This window comes from Athene cunicularia, assembly GCF_003259725.1.
Source record: "Athene cunicularia isolate RWA chromosome 2 unlocalized genomic scaffold, athCun1 chr2_part1, whole genome shotgun sequence".
Classification (NCBI taxonomy): Eukaryota; Metazoa; Chordata; class Aves; order Strigiformes; family Strigidae; genus Athene; species Athene cunicularia.
Window position 1 is genome coordinate 13447662 of NW_020799095.1, and position 16913 is coordinate 13464574.

A 16913-nucleotide genomic window follows, 5' to 3' on the forward strand; every position below is an offset into this window, starting at 1 on the left:
ATCCTTTTTTTTTTTTTTTTTGGGGGGGGGTGTCTGTAAATCCAATAGGGTATCTCAGTCCTGGGGTATTTTATGATTGCTAGAATGGTTCAATCAGTAGGCAAAGTACAGTGTATAAAGGAAAATATATTTTAATCGAGAAACTAAGCCCGTAGAAAAGAACAGCATGGAAGAATGGCAGAATAAAACCTACTAAGAACCAAAGTAGCTGAATTACAAATTAACGTTAAACTAAAAGCAAGGAAAATATTTCAGTTCAGTTCAAGAAATGACATTTTGGTTTGGCACAGCTCCATCACAAAAATAGTGGTTTGGATTTGCAAATGAAAAATGTAATAATTTTCACAAAATTACTTTCTATAGATATTCTAATATTTAAATTTATATTTTAAATCCTGACACAAGGTCTGGTATAGAACAGTCTGAAGTGAGGGATGTTAATAAAGAAAACTTTTCCTAGAAAGTATGTTTTACATATAAAGCAAGCAGAAAAATAGGGCCAGATTTTCACACAAGCATTTACAAGACCTTAATTTGTAAGTGTAGGTCTTTACCATGTGGTGACATGTTTCCACACACACTTCCAGCCCACGTCTAGGTGATTACAGCTGTGCATATAAAACCTCCTTGCAGCAGTTCAATTTCTCTGTGTCTGTTCTAACAGACTGACAAACAAGTAGAAAAACTATGTGCCTCTGCTTGTATTGTACTAAAAATTGTGCATATCAAATTATCTGCAAATAGGATTTCCTCTTCAAAAACTAGGTGAACTTTCCCTCCTCAATTATACTTATGCAAAAGTGTAACCTGAACAGATAAAAAAAAAAAAAAAATCTTTCCTAAATATTTCACACTATTAGCTTCTCCAAACTGGGTCTCATATATAGTATTCTACACCAGAATTGCTTTAACCATTCAGGTAAGGTATTCAGCAGACTTTAAATATTTTTTGGTGGTTTCGAAACAAATAAGTACATTTATTCACTGTAATTTCTTCATGATTTTAGTGAATTTATCTATTTTAGTTCTTACAATGCTGGAAATTGTGTACCTTAAATATTCATGTGTGGGAAAAGTACACATTGTGTGTACAATAAAAGCATTACTTTTACTGAGGGATAAAACTCAAGAGGATTCAAAAACACTGAAAATACTAAGAAGCATTCTAGTGTAAGGCATTCTCCTGGGGTTTAAAATTTCTGTTTCAGCTGCCTTAGAATACTTCATTGCTGTGAAATGCTTCAGCGTAGCAGTACCTTCTTGTCTTTTTCAAAGGATATGCAATGTAACAAGTGCAGTTGGCAATTATGCTTTCAAAAGTTTAATAGTTCAAAGTAATTGTCTTATTTTGGTCATTTATTTTATTTTTATTTATTATTCATGTATGACAGTCCAGGGTCTAATTACTTAATATAAGTGCTGCAAGAACTTAGCCCTGAGGGATCTGGTGTAGTTGGGAACTCTCAGTGTGAGGTTAATGGTTGGACTGGATGATCTTCAAGGTCTTTTCCAACCCAGATGATTCTGTGATTCTGTGAAGAAAGAATCCAAACTAGTTGGCTGAGTCTTTAATATACTGATGTCCCTAAATACTTCACGAGTGGTAACCATAAACGATTTTCTTCATATATTAACTAGAAATTATTTTTCAGCCAGATTAATTAACTTCCCCTCTCCCAGATATCCAAAATAGACAGGTGAGTATATGGGTGTGCATGTTCTACATAACACCGGACCTTCAATACAGGCACCCCAGGTCAACAGAGCATTATAATTAATTTTACTAATTTGAAGATGTCAGCACTCATGTATGACATAACTGTATTTTTTAGTTCTTTTTCTTAGAGTTGTCTCTTAAAAACCAGAAAGAACCATAGTTCCAAAGTATCTGGTTTTGTTATTACCAGTGATAAAAAATTAAGAAAGCTGATAATCAAAGACATAAAGTAGACTGAAAGAGAGATTAAAATCAAACATTCAGGTACAGAGATGACAGATTGAAATGAACAACAGATCATGACTAGTGAATGATGTGCTGTGCAATTTAGTCAGCATGAAGTTCTTTCCTCCCCTGCAAGGATTCATAAATTTACACACGCCAGTTCTAACCTGATGGATGTGTGTGTTTGGAGCGGTGAAACTAGACTAATATTTTATAGTAGAACATAGTTTTCTTGGCTAAGAGCCTTGGAAATTTACAAGTACTCTTTCTGGCAGTGAAGAGGATCCACATAGTTCTACCAGTGCAACAAACTGAACTGCTGTTCCCACCCTCAACAGACGTGATGTGAACAGACCGGGGAGTGCTGGGGATCTGGGCTGAACCTTGCTGCCTAACTGGCAACGCCAGATCAGGTGTCAGCTGCAGTCTTTCCCAAAACCCCATGACTAGTTCATTACTATTAGCTCTTATTAGGCTAAACACTTGTTGAAATTACTAGAAGCTGTTTTCTCATAGGTCCAGACTCAGACTCCAGAGGGTAGGCCTGGAACCCAGAAGTACATACACATACCTGCACGCACTGACTACTTACCTAGGTTCAAAACTTGATCATTGCTTAGCACTATAATTTTGCCCCATGTGTTTTGTTAGCTGATCTACCTGATAGCCCCAGTACCTGGAGATCTGTGATCACACAAAATCTCAGCTTTCATAACTTTTAAAAATTAAGTTCCCGGTTGTCAGTGTTGCTAAGAATATGTTGAAAATAGGAATCTCAGAATGTTCAAAAGCAGACTGACAATTACATATTTTAAAAAATCTTTATTTTGTATACTTCTTTTCATTCTGTTTTTTGGGGGGTTTTTTTTTGGTTTTTTTTTTTTTTTTTTTTTTTTTTTTGAATGCTTGGATTTGGTAAAAACTGCTCACGTCACATTCAAAACCAAATTTATTAATTCTCTAACAGAAGGAAATGTTGTACAGAGACAGACTTGGGATGATCTGGGATCATTAGTAGTTAAGAGGATTCATATACGAAAAGGAAAAATAAAATCCAAGCCTCTATCTCAATTTTGATATCACCTCTTTTGGCACGTCTAGCCATTTGACTAATTAAACTGCTTTGCAAGAACTTCATGATACATAAGTATTTACCTGCTTCTACATATGTTATGAGGATTAATGTAATATGAAAATACTAAGAGTTAACTAATTATTGCTTAAAAAAATTAGATATTATATTGACCAAGAATGGGAGTAATGACACTGATTTTTTCCATATGACTTCTACTGTTACTTACTCCATGGTTATGCTGGGTCCAAGAGCACCAGAAGCTTGTGTTAGTTCACTAATATACATTATTTAAGGAAGAACTGGCAGATACATGTACCTAACAAGTCCTTTTCCTGAAAAGAGGATAGCCAGAGTTTTAACCTGAAGAAATGTACTAAAGCCACAAGTATCTGTTTTCAAGGATATATATACTTAAATCTGCAACTTCAGCATTCCTGGCAAAATTGCTCAAGACCTTAAGAAAACTAACATAGATTGCCTTAGGTTTCTTAGCATAAACTTGGAAAAAGCTTCCTGGCACTGAAAACTTCCCAACCTGTTGAAACTCAAGAGAGTCACATTGTCAAGAGGACAGTGACTCTACATGGATATTGCAGCTTGATGCTGACTTACAAAATTCTGACAAGATTGAAGCTACCAGAGGGCCACAGAGGACTTAGACAGAATTTAGGAATCCATGCTCAAGAGTCTAACCTAAAGTTTGCATCTAAGTCATTAGACAGCTACATTTTGAACAGTATGTATCAGCCAACTTCTGCATCAGGCCAGAAATGCCATCATCTTTGCATGATTAAGACACGCAGAGCATCTATCCTATCTGCACCCAATGGGGATCCTTCAGCCACCTTACCCCTTCACCTAAATCCCCTGAAGGACTCATTAGGGAAGGTAGTTGTGAACTCTTGTTCTTCCTCTCTCACCCACCACTGCATAGCTCTAGGAAATTTAATTGCAAAAGAGTATGTGGATTGTCATTACACCTATTACCTCACTGGTAAAAAGAAACATGAAAGACTTTGTATCTCTGTTCTCCTTATCCTTGAAGAGTCGAAGACTTCATCTCTAGCTTCAGCTGGACAGTGGAGATTCTGAGTCGAGAGTCAGGCATTGGTCATTCCTCTGTTGAAATCACATCAATTTGGGAAGGAAAAAAACAACCAGGACTCAGGGAAGAGAGCTGCCCAGGAAAAACACTGAGTGAAGTAACCCATACATCAGGATACAGTGCTTTCTTAAATAGATTTGCCTCGTACATATATCTCCCATGCTTTAGACACAAGTTCCAGTGCCTGAACCCCATGCTGAAAAGTGAAATGCAGTAACAATGCCTCTCCCTCCTTCTGTAGTCAAAAGAAATAAGCAGTCTCTTGTCTTGTTTTTCACCAGATCAACCTACTTCATATCTGTGCTCTGGATGGAGACAAACCCCAAGATGCTTGCGCAGACTCAGAAGTGCATGAACTTCTGCAGAAAGGGGCAATCCTTACTGGCACAGGCACAGACACAGGTAAACTTTCAGAAAACTAAACACTGCGAGACTTATCAGTTTGGATCAACACTATTGGAGGTATTCCTATGTTAAATTCCATTATGTGAAACATACATGTTCTTTAGTACCTCTGAAAAGGACTTATAACTTCCCTCCAGCCCAACATAAGGCATACAAAACTTGAGTGAAAGGGCCTGAAGGCAAAAGCCTATTTTCAGAATTTCCTACTGGTTCCACTCAGGTGTTATGCAGAATCTCATTTTGCAGCTAAATCTGCCACTCATTGCCCTGAGAGTTAATTCAGGGTATAAATCCTTCACTGGGAGCCAGGCATCCAAGCCCCATTAAAGGCTCTGACTGCAAGTGTGTGATAAACAAAGTGTGTGTGGGAAAGTTTTCTATTGCAAAGTATGTGAAAGTACATTGGTTCAGTCATGACTGAGTTGTTATTTTCAGAAGTACTGTAAATTACAAAGCTAATATGCAATGAGTAAAATTCTGAGATGAGAGTAGAGGTATTTTATTGAAATAAACCTTAACAGACCTGATGTCTTCTTCCAGAGTAAACTTATCCCAGAGTAAACACATATAGTTTATTTTCTATAACAGATTTAAATTATTTTAATTATTTTAAATTTTGCTTTGATAACAACTCCTCCATAGTCAGAATGTAGTAAGTGGTACTGTGCATGGACTAATAAAAAGTTGCAGCTGAATTTCTGGTGGACAGGAAGGAATGTTTTTGAGACAATTACACAAACTATACCTGACAGCTTTGACTATCTAAGGGAACCAGCATCTTTACTCCTGGCCTTCTCCTAATCTCCTCACTACACTCAAGATAGCTGAGTTTCAAGAGCTCATATAATTCACAGAATGAATGCCTTTAGCAACAGGAAACATTTCAGTATTGTGTCTTTCCCCTAGCGATAGATCGAAAAGTCATTTCTCATATTTGATAAGCACTTGAAGGGGAATAGCATGGTACATACTAATTCAAAACAGCAGACAACAAAAAAACCCTTATGCCTAAATCTAATACCTGTTAAACCTACAGAAATGAAGTCAATAGAATTAGGGTGGTAGGGTCAACCAGGAACCTCAACACAATCTAGTCTCTACTATGTTACAGATTGCTGAAAATCATGCCATGTCTCAGGGAAACATCTGTTACATCAGTGAGGACAAATGAGGGGAACAAGGTGGAACATAACAGAGAGGGATCTGAAAAAGCTCGAAGGGAAAAACAGGACAAGGACTGTACCACTGTCTCAGGCAGGTGGGAATGATCAGTCCAGGAGTCATGTTTTTATCAGATGTTAAGAGTCAAGCTGCTGCACATGGAACAATTGTTTCCTGAGATAGGAGAACTTGCTGAGGTAAAGGTTTCTAGCACCTGAAAACAGTGCCCATACTACATATCTTCCAAATACCTCATGTAATCAGTTAAAATAGCAGTACTAAAACGAAGAGATCCAGATTTTAATGTTATACTACACTGGTATATATCCCAATGCCACCATGCCATGACTCCATGACCGTTCATGAATAATATTCCCAGACACTACATCTTTCTCATGGTGCAGCCATGTGGCTGAATTTGTGAATGTAACAATGTTTGAAAATTATTTGCATCCAAAATGTTGCCCGAATAAGGAGAAAAAAAAAAAAAAGACAGACTTATAATTAGTCCCAGCAAGAACAAAGTGAATACTGTTTCGATTCTGGGTATTTTCATAGGGAGAACTTTATCACTCCCATTGCCCCAGTCAAAATGCAAATTAAGCACCTCATTTGTTTAAATTAGCCAGAGAAATAGATACACAGAAGCAAATGCTACTCCCACTAAAATCAATGTTGAGAGATCTGGGCTATGGTGCATATCTGATGGCACAGCAAGGTCCAAAGTATTATGTTAACAGTACTACAGCTTTAAAAGGTTTGCTTTAAGTGTTAGCAAAACCTTGGTCTTGAAATCTGTGCTGCAGGCTTTCTGAGCAAGCACTAAATGGAGTAAGGAGGTTGCTAAAATATTTTTTCTCCCTCTGCCTCTCACCCCAAAAATAGAAGCAAACATAAAAAGCAAAGAAATCTTTTCATTACAGGCATGGTTTTCCTTTCTTAGAACAAACCCATCCCTGTATGTCAGCTATTGTATGCATTGCAGCATCCATACCCAGGGTACCAGATTTTCAAGCAGACACCACCTGAGCCACTCCAGTGAAGAATAAAAAGCATACTTTCCAAGGGGAAGACACATCCTTTTAATAAAAAAAGTATGGGAATTCTATTTTTTACACTGTATTTTTTAATGCTGCCAATTAGGAAGCCTTGTAATGCCTGGAATGAACTTTGTATAAGAAATTCTGATGGAAACTTGGGTCTCTAGTTTTGGAATTAATGTAATAAAATTCAAAATCTAGAAATAAAAACCTGTAAGTACAAGAGTAAAGTTCATATTCTACTGCTTTGTCTGCAGTAAGAAATCTCTTTTGCACGCACTTCAAAACAGCATAAAAATTTCCAGTTGCGACCTTCATACAGGAGGATAGTCTCCATCCCCTGCTAGATGCAGGAGGCAACATGGTAACAAGTGATGAGGAGAAGGCTGAGGTGCTTGATGCCTTCTCTGCCTCAGTCTTTAATAGCAAGGTTAGTTGTATTGATGAAATCCAGCCTCCACAGCCAGAATACAGAGACTGGGAGAGCGACCCCCTGCAATCCAGGAGACAGTCAGTGACCTGCTGCATGACATAGACATACACAAGTCTATGGGACCAGACAGGATACACCCGAGGGTGCTGAAGGAGCTGGCTGGGGGGCTCGCCAGGCCATTCTCTATCATTTACGAGCAGTCCTGGCTGACCGGGGAGGTCCCGACTGATTGTAAATTGGCCAATGTGATGCCCATCTATAAGAAGGGTCAGAAGGATGATCCGGGAAATTACAGGCCTGTCAGCTTGACTTCGGTGCCCGGGAAGCTGATGGAGCATCTCATCCTGAGTACCATCCACAACACATGGACAACCAGATGCTCAGGCCCAGTCAGCATGGGTTTATGAAAGGCAGGTCCTGCTTGACAAACCTGATCTCCTTCTACGTCAGGGTGACCTGCTTACTGGAGAGAAAGGCTGTGGATGTTGTTTACCTTGACTTTAGCAAGGCTTTTGACACCGTTTCCCACAGCATTCTCTTGGCAAAAATCACTGCTCGAGGCTTGGACAATTGCACGCTTCGCTGGGTAAAAAAAAGGCTGGACGACCAGGCCCAGAGAATTGTGGTGAACGGAGTTAAATCCAGCTGATGGCCGGTCACGAGTGGTGTCCCCCAGGGCTTGGTGTTGGGGCCACTCCTGTTTAACATCTTTATTGATGATCTAGATGAGGGGATCGAGTGCACCCTCAGTCAGTTTGCAGGTGACACCCAGTTGGGTGGGAGTGTTGATCTGCTCGAGGGTAGGGAGGCTCTGCAGAGAGACCTGGACAGGCTGGAGCCATGGGCTGAGGCCAACTGGAGGAGTTTCCATAAGGCCAAATGCCGGGGGCTGCCCTTGGGCCACAACAACCCCCAGCAGCGCTACAGGCCTGGGGAGGAGTGGCTGGAGAGCTGCCAGTCAGAGAGGGACCTGGGGGTGCTGATTGACAGCCAGATGAACAGGAGCCAGCAGTGTGCCCAGGGGGCCAAGAAGGCCAGTGGCATCCTGGCTTGTGTCAGCAATAGCGTGGCCAGCAGGGACAGGGAAGGGATCTGACCCCTGTACTCGGCACTGGTGAGGCCGCCCCTCGATTCCTGTGTTCAGTTTTGGGCCCCTCACTACAAAAAGGACGTGGAATGACTCGAGCGTGTCCAGAGAAGGGCAACGAAACTGGTGCAGGGTCTAGAGCACAGGTCGTACGGGGAGCGGCTGAGGGAACTGGGGGTGTTTAGTCTGGAGAAGAGGCGGCTGAGGGGAGACCTCATCGCCCTCTACAGCTCCCTGAAAGGAGGGTGCAGAGAGCTGGGGATGAGTCTCTTTAACCAAGTAACAAGCAATATGACAAGAGATAACAGCCTCAAATTGCGCTGGGGAAGGTTTAGACTAGATATTCAGAAGCATTTCTTTCCAGAAGGGGTTGTTAGAGGTTGGAATGGGCTGCCCAGGGAGGCGGTGGAGTCCCCATCCCTGGAGGTGTTTAAGAGTCGGGACGATTTAGAGCTTAAGGATATGCTGTAGGTAGGAACTGTGCTAGGCGAATGGTTGGACTAGATAATCTCCACACCGCTAAGTGCCTTGGCCCATCTGATGGGGAGGTGTATTGCCTGCAGCTGTCAACGGACGGTCACCGAGTCTCATGTTGAGATGAGCCAGTGGTGAAAGGCTGTTAAGGAGCAGTTCCTGCTAGAAAGCCTGATAGAAGATGATCAATGTGTGATAACTCAGATACAACACTTCACTGAGATGTAAATGGGACTTCAGTGAAATGGCTCTGTTCTAGATAAACTGGGATTTGGTCTAATGAGATTGTTGGGACACTTGTTTATTACTGCCATTGCCAAGAGAGGACAAAACTGAGGGGTGAAAGTCAATGTTTTTGTAGTGATAAATGCCAAAATCCCCAGGGGACGTGAGGAGAATTTCCTGAATGTAGCCTTGGCTCAGGGAAAAGGAACGGGCTGCATGGGGAGCTCAGCCAGGAGCCCCACCTGGGGAGCAAGGATGTTGCCCATCTGCATCAGTGGGCCTGCAATGAACGCTCTGAAATCAACTATCATTTATGGCCTACATAAGCTGACATTGTGTCTTCATAGCTACTTCCTGCCAGAGAGACTCTTCTTTTTGTTATCATTATTATTATTATCTGGATTTGGTTTTCCGTTAGCAGTATTTGACCAATTTGTGCACAGTGGGCTTTCTTTGTATATTCTCGCCTACAGCTGCAGTCTTTTCTTTGAGAGATTTACACTCTATGAGGAGTTCAGCAGCTGGCCACAGACCTGGTTTACAAAGGGAAGGAGAAATAAACAACCAACTAGAAGAATAAAAGGACTCCATAAAGCTTTCAGTAGCCTATGAACAAACTGGAGGTGTATTTATCGGACTTTCTTCTTTTCCTCTTCCTGTCCCAGCATTCTCACCTCATCTGAGGTCGGGCACCGTTAACATACTTGTCATTTTTCCTTCAGACTTATTGTTATTAGATGATATTTATATAGATGATAATGGGGTTAAGAGAGAAGAAAGAAATTAAAGAAGATAAGAATAGGGAATACTGCAGTCTGAATGCACCTCATTGAGCCTTTGCTCACAGGTACTTGCATCATCCCCCACACCAAATTTCTTATGTTGGGAACCTCTATTTCACCTAAGATACTCTTCCTTTATGAGAGAGACACTTGTGCATTCTTTCCTTCTCACAGATAAGTTACATATTCTAAATCATTCATATGCTTTTTAATCATGTCTTTAGTGTCTAAGCATAAAGAAATCTAGCAGGGCTTCCCCCTTCCAATTAATTTTATCACTGTCCTTGTTTCTTCTCCTGCTTCAGTGAACACATAGTAGGTTTAGGCTAAGATAAATACAAGTAGAATGAAAAAGATAGAACACAAGGAACCAGAAAGAAAAGGGAGAAAAAGGGTTGCTTGATGTTGATATGATATCTGAGAAAGACAGCAAAAGAATTGCACCTCTAAAGTAAAGCCAGAATGACCCACATGGGAAGATGTGGAGTATCAGCTGTTGCACTAGTGGGTAACACACCTTGAACAGTGCGCAAATACCTCGTGATGCCAGGCTCTTATACAAGGTGTATTGTTTCCCCATTGTACCATCACACATGGGTTCAACCCTTAGAAATAATAATAAACCTTAAACAAAAAGGAAAACCTTAAAATCTAGAGTCAATCTGGAACACTCAATGATTATCAGAATGAAGGCTTGGGTGGAAACTAAACATTGGATCAAAATCGAGCTTTCCAAAACCATCTCTCTTTTGATAAGCACCTCCTCTGCTAAGCAGAAGACCAAAGCTTGCAAACCAGCCAGACAATATTTCCAAAGGGAGTTCTTAACTTGAAGGCATTTCAGGGCCTATCTGTTTCAATGTACTGTAAGGAATAATCAGCACACTTGAGGGAATGCCTCTGTTGAAGAATTTGCCTAATTTGCAAAACCAGGATGAACTTTCTCATCCAACTCTTCTACACAGTTTACCTAGCTCTTTCCTATCCGGATCCTCAATTCCCCAAACATTGATTGAATCACTCTTAAAAATCTTGTTGTTTTCTACTTTTCCCATTTTCTTTTCATTTTAATCCTCTTTTTAGACTGACCTGAAATATTTTTTCTACAAACATCACTAAGTAACTGTATAAGTTTAAACAAAAAAGGAAATATTGATTGACTTATATATGTGGGTTTATATATTTACATACATATATATGTATATACATACACATGTGTATGGTGGGAAGAAAAACTTACCTATGTCCCAGGTAAGGGGGTTATTCTGTTCCATTTCCCTTTTCCCTATGACATACCAAATGCAGGCCATCCAGTGAGCAAGCAAGGCAAACATGGACATGAGAAGCGTGAGAACGATAGTGCTGTGCTGGGAGTAACGATCCAACTTCTGAAGGAGACGCAAGAGGCGTAGCAACCGCACTGTCTTTAGGAGGTGAACAAGGGAAACCTAGGAGAACAGGGAAAGAAAGCAACTTGTCAGCAGTTGACTTCTATCACACAGTTCTTTGTTTCAATAAAAGGAAAGTCTATCTTCTAAAGCTCTATGAATTTTTGCCCACTCTTTATTCAGTTACATAGCTTCATATTATGTTTAGATTAAAGCTTAAAACAGCAGAGAATAGTAAAGATGGTTAAAAAAAAAAAAAAAAGGTATTTACGTTTGCTCTGTACATACATATTTACTACTCCTGACTTAAACAAAAAAAAAATCAAAATACTGGGAGATCTTTCATTTTGTCTTTTTTCATGCAGTCTTCTTTCAGATTTAACTTAAAAATCTGTGTTTGTGAAAGAAATGGATCCTTTCCCACTCTAGAAGAGAAGCATAATTGTCAAACTGAACAATGTTTGATTCCAATATGAAACTACAAAATAGACATCTTCAAGCACATGATGATTTTCAGTTTCTGCTAACAGCCAAACAGTAGGCCTAATTCAACTATGTATGAGATGAAACCAGCTTAATAATTAAGCCTGGAAGAGACAATAATATATAGTAGATATTCTGCAGAACAAGGAAGCAGAGAAGTGAGTGGAGAATCAGAATTTTTCTTCGGATTTAAACCTGTGTTCAGGGGCCTGGGCACATTTTACTGGGTTGTATTAAAACTTCTAATACTAATTTTGAAATTTCTTACCTAAAATATTATTGCCTTTCAAGTGTATGGGGTAAAAGCAACACCTAATCTGCTCAGCACCCTAAGTGTACATCAGTTTATGAAATGCATAAGTAATTCTCCCACAAGCTTCTTTATGCAGTATTCACTGTCCTTTATGTCTTTTTTTTTGTCTTTTTTTTTTTTTTTTCTCTCAGGAACCTTTACATTTTTTCTCATGTACATAGAAGGGGAAAAAAAGAAAATCAACAGAAACATGACACTTATTTAAAATACTTTGAAGTTCACTACTGTCAGGAATAAGATTTGACATTAGAGCACACAAACAGTTACAGGGTCTTCTCGCATTTCTTTTATCCATCTTGTGTCATCTACAATAAGTCAGTGAAATTAATTATGTCTGTGGCCTTAAGCACAAGGATATCTGCAAGTCTGGGACAGAAGGCTGTAAAATATTTGAAGGAATTGCCATATTGCCATTAATATGATCATATAACTATTAAAATATAATTATTCTAATTGAATGCCATGGAACTATACCAACTGCCTCTTTTTTTGTGGTAATTAATTTCCCAAAGTCTCCTTTTCTTTTCTCACATCAATTTGCTTGAATCAAATATGGTTTTAGTTGCACTCTTAAGATAAAGGGGTCCCTATTCATGCATGACTCTTCAAGGTGTTTTAGTAATATATAAAAATAGATATAATGATTCTATATATAATGATTGTATATGTGCTATGGAGCCTTCATCTTTACATGGGTGCCTATGTTCTACTATATCACAACCAAATAATGATGACTTAGGTGAAATGATTTTTTAATTAGATTTTCACAAATATGAAACTTCAAAAGGTTGGTTACAATAAGTGTGCCCTTCCACTTATCACTTGTGACTAAATTCTGACCATTTTTAAGTTACAGAACATTAATAGATATAGAAACAGTGAATCAGATAACATAATGTTCTTCTAAACACGGAGTCATGTTTCATTTTAAGGCCTAAAGACCACCTAATTTCAAAATAATTTCTGCATACATTTAAACAAAGTTGTACTTAATCTTATGTAATTACACTGGATTTTCTCATTAGTCATGCTAAACACTCTTCTTGTATTGTGTCCAATTTGTTATTGGAAGACCTGAAATGCCATTAGGCAGCTTTCTTTTCTGTGTCACAAATTTAGAAAGACAAAATGAGGATTCAGCACTCTTATTTGTGCCTGCATAGGTTTTGCTTTGCCCACAGATATAAAACCATCTAAATTTTCCATTTGGTTAATCATTTTAGACTAGCTGGGTTAACCTTTTTCTATCAAAATGACAGAACTTTTTCTAAACCTAACACAAACTCAATCACAGCATAGTGTTGAGAAGTACTGAGAAACAGAGTTGCTACAAACTAGTGATGAAATTCTCTGCTTGAAAGAATCATCTCCTACAGCAAAAAGGAATTAATAAGGAAACAAGATACATTTTAAGAAATTACTAGCGGTAGGGATCTTTAATCCTTTTTGTCTGCTTGGTTAATTGGTTTTCCTCAAAAAATTATACACTTGCTCTAGAACTACCAATAGTTACTCAGAGAGGAGCAGATTCAATCATTGTAACTTAATGGTCTGTTTTTCACTTTGGCAGCATTTCACACCACATTTCCACAGATTAAGGGATTCTTTACGTCAAATGAATACACAGACGGAAGGAGCTGGGCTCTCAGCAGACACTGAGGTAAGGCAGGAACGCCTCAGACCTCCCAAGAGTCACCCATTTTGTGACAGGGCAAAATCCCTGCAAGGTGTAAAGGCAGTAGAGCCAACTCATACAGTTTCACATTTTTTCTTTCAAAATATCTCCAAGGATGGCGAGAGACTCCACAGCTTTTTCACGCACTCTAACTCCACAAATCTCCAAAGGGAGGATGACATTTATGTGCCATACATACCTATGTATGTATGGCACTATACCTATAGCTTGCAGAATTTAGAGCATCCCTAAAGGTTTGGCCTTTATGCTGGGGCCTGAACAGCAAAGGAGTGAGATGCTCCCTGATGCCCCTTCTCACCGTTCTGTTGAGGCAACATCTGAGAGTCGATGGAGTGAAAATCTGAGAACAAACATGAGGAAATGGCTTATTAAATCATAAAGTCTGAAAACAGTGGAATGTGATTAACACCTCCCCCCATTCTTGAAACAGTTGATAATCATTGTTATCTTGAGGATTATATTAACAGTTGCCAAGTTTTGCCTCGATGGGAAATATGATATAGTAAGGCACTGTGTTCCCATCAAGCAATTATATAGTGAACACAACTGAGTTTGTTGGGGTGAATGCAGAATGCAGAATCCCAAATTATGGATTTGCTCTGAGTTACCAGAGGTGAGAAACGGTTGGCCCTTGATTCTCTATTATTTGGTGGTCTTTACATATAGCAGTTAGCTATCAATGTTGAGACAAAGCAAATGAAGGAAGCAGACTGGATCTTGCTAAAACTTTTTAACAAGTTATTTCACTCTTGGAGCATTCAGAGATCTATGCCTGTCAGTCAGTCTTAATTTTGAGATCAACATGGCTATATATTGTTTTTTAATTGGGGCTTAGTGTTAGGTCTTAATCTAACATTAATCACCTCATTAAAGATCCACTACTAACAGAGGCACAATTTGGTGCCCCTGGATATTCTTAGTCACCATATTAGTTATCTTATTCAGGAAAAAATTCTAAAAGTACAACAGACAGGAGGTGTGTATTATATTATAGTAGCATTTTTGATATTGTGACATTTTAACAGTAAAAATAATAATTAGCTAATACTTTCTTTTCCAGAATTCAGCATGGAACATATATCAGTCTTCCCAATGAAAAAAACAAAAGAAAAAAAGATCAATTTGGGGATTTTAATTTTCTCCTTGAAGGAAAAGATCAAACCTGGTTCGTTTAATGAAAAATACTTAATGGACATTAAACCAATAGAGTTATGCTGGCTGTTTGGTTTTCATGTAAGGAATAAACTGAAATAGTAGTGTATTTAAATAAATTACCCAACAATTATAAAAAAAAAAACCCAGTAATTTAAGAACATGGAACTATTAACTGTCTGTTTTTAAAAGTTACTGCACTAGCACCAAATTGATGGTTCTTAATGTAGCAAATGGAGTGAAAAGAAAGATCATTGAAGGCAATGGAATGAAATGATAAAATCAAAATTACCTTACATGGGAGGCTTCCTGACTAATGTTTTTCTACATTTTGTTTTTTATATCTGTCTATCTTATCATCTATGTACTTGTCTGTAATTCACATTTAATGAAAACGGGATTAAGTGCATCTGTTTACAAAAGATCAGAATTTTGAGAATTAGAAAGTGGACAGCTTAAAAACCTGTCTCTTATGTGAAAAATCCACAAATTTTAGAAAGCTTTGCCAACATTTTTTCCCAAAATTAAACTTACTGATTTGGAAGGGGGTGGGTGGGGTGTGTGTGTTTGAGATTTTGTTTGTTTGTTTGCTGTATTTTTGCTTAGTAGATTCTGTCTACCAAACCCAATAGGGCTATCAGAAGAAAATCCTTTGTCTTAGCAGAAGTTAGTCATTACAAATGTAACCCATCATGACTGTGACATCACCAGATGTTAGACCCACACATTTTGCAAAGCACCTTAAGCATTTTGTCATTATATTCCTAAAAAAGATATGCTGAAATCAAAGCCAAAGTTAAATGAGAATTGTAAGTAATACATGCTAGAACACACCAAAATTAATGATCATAGTGTAATTTTTTTACTAGAATGCCTAGAGGTATAGAGAAAGAAGATCCCCGGCTGAGTAAAGAATGCTGACCATAACAATAATTTACTTTAGCACAGTAACAATTTATGAGTCTTCAAAATTAAGGATAAGGATTGAATTTATGCAGCATAAGATAGCAAAAGCCATAGGGAATTGTATTTCAGTATGGTAAGTAAAAATTAAGCTAACAAAGGTGCAACTGTTTACAAAGTAAGAATAATTGAATAAAAAAATAGTACATATGTGTTTTTCATGATAATAAATGGCCAATTTGACACTCAATCTTGCAATACTTTAAATTAAAATGTACAATACATTGTATTCCTTCCTTCAGCATCCATTTTGAAAATACACTACAGAGCTGAAAAAAACACCAAAGTTGATTCAGTTTTAGTCTTCAGATCTGGACACCCCCCCGCAATGAACCCCTCTTGAAAAAAGAAAAGGTTAGTACTTACCACAGTGACATTGAAAGCATAAAGAAGATCGAAAGGAAGTGCAGCAATTAAATCAATGATAAACCAGGTAGTCACGTAGTGGATACAAATAGATCTTGCTTCAAATATAACTTGGCCAGACTTGCTGACATATGTTGTTCGGAAATTTAAAATAATATCTGCTTGACAGAGAATGAACAGAATCAGAGAAAATGATTTCTTGATTCCTGGGGATAGCACCAGGAATTGTTTTTCTTATGCATGGCAAAAAAACAGATGAAGAATCTAATACAGAAACAGATAAAATATAGTGGTAAGAGATCAACATACACAGAGTTTAACTAATTGATGTACAAAGTTTTTTGTAAGGAGCAAAAAAGAATGTTTAAAGCATTTAAAACTCACCAATTTCAAAGAGAGTTCAAATTTAAAAAAAACCCCAACAGTCATATTGCTCTTTAAACAGCACCATTGGTATTTTTCTTAATGATAAATTAGGGTATGATTGCTGTGCATAAAACATATTTACATTTTTTTTAAGATAAAAAAAACCCCACATTAATTACTTAAAATCTGTAATTGAAACTTTCTTTTAGTCACAAGAGTCTAGCATAGAGAACAAATGTCATCCTCAAGCATAACTTTCCTTATCAACAGAAAAGTGCTGACCTCACTTGAACAAAAAGGCTTTTGGACTACGGTGGAGATCACAAAAGCGATATGAATTGCTTGGTGGTTTGTGCATTTTGTATGTTCCTATCTAACATTCCAGGATGAGTGTCTTTCACTACAAAATACACTTCTGACGTTTCTTGCTAAAGCACATTAACACTCAAAGAAAAGC

The 16913-nt window shown here is 38.1% G+C and overlaps 1 protein-coding gene across 1 annotated transcript in view; it reads right to left on the reverse strand.

Moving 5' to 3' along the window:
* KCNH8 (potassium voltage-gated channel subfamily H member 8) overlaps positions 1–16913 on the reverse strand; it is a 133368-nt gene that overhangs the window by 63132 nt on the left and 53323 nt on the right. Inside the window, exons 5-6 of the mRNA XM_026842982.1 lie at positions 16091–16248; positions 10970–11177 (exon numbers count right to left, since the gene is read on the reverse strand). Of these exons, the coding sequence (XP_026698783.1) occupies positions 10970–11177; positions 16091–16248 (366 nt within the window). The remainder of the gene's footprint in view (positions 1–10969; positions 11178–16090; positions 16249–16913) is intronic.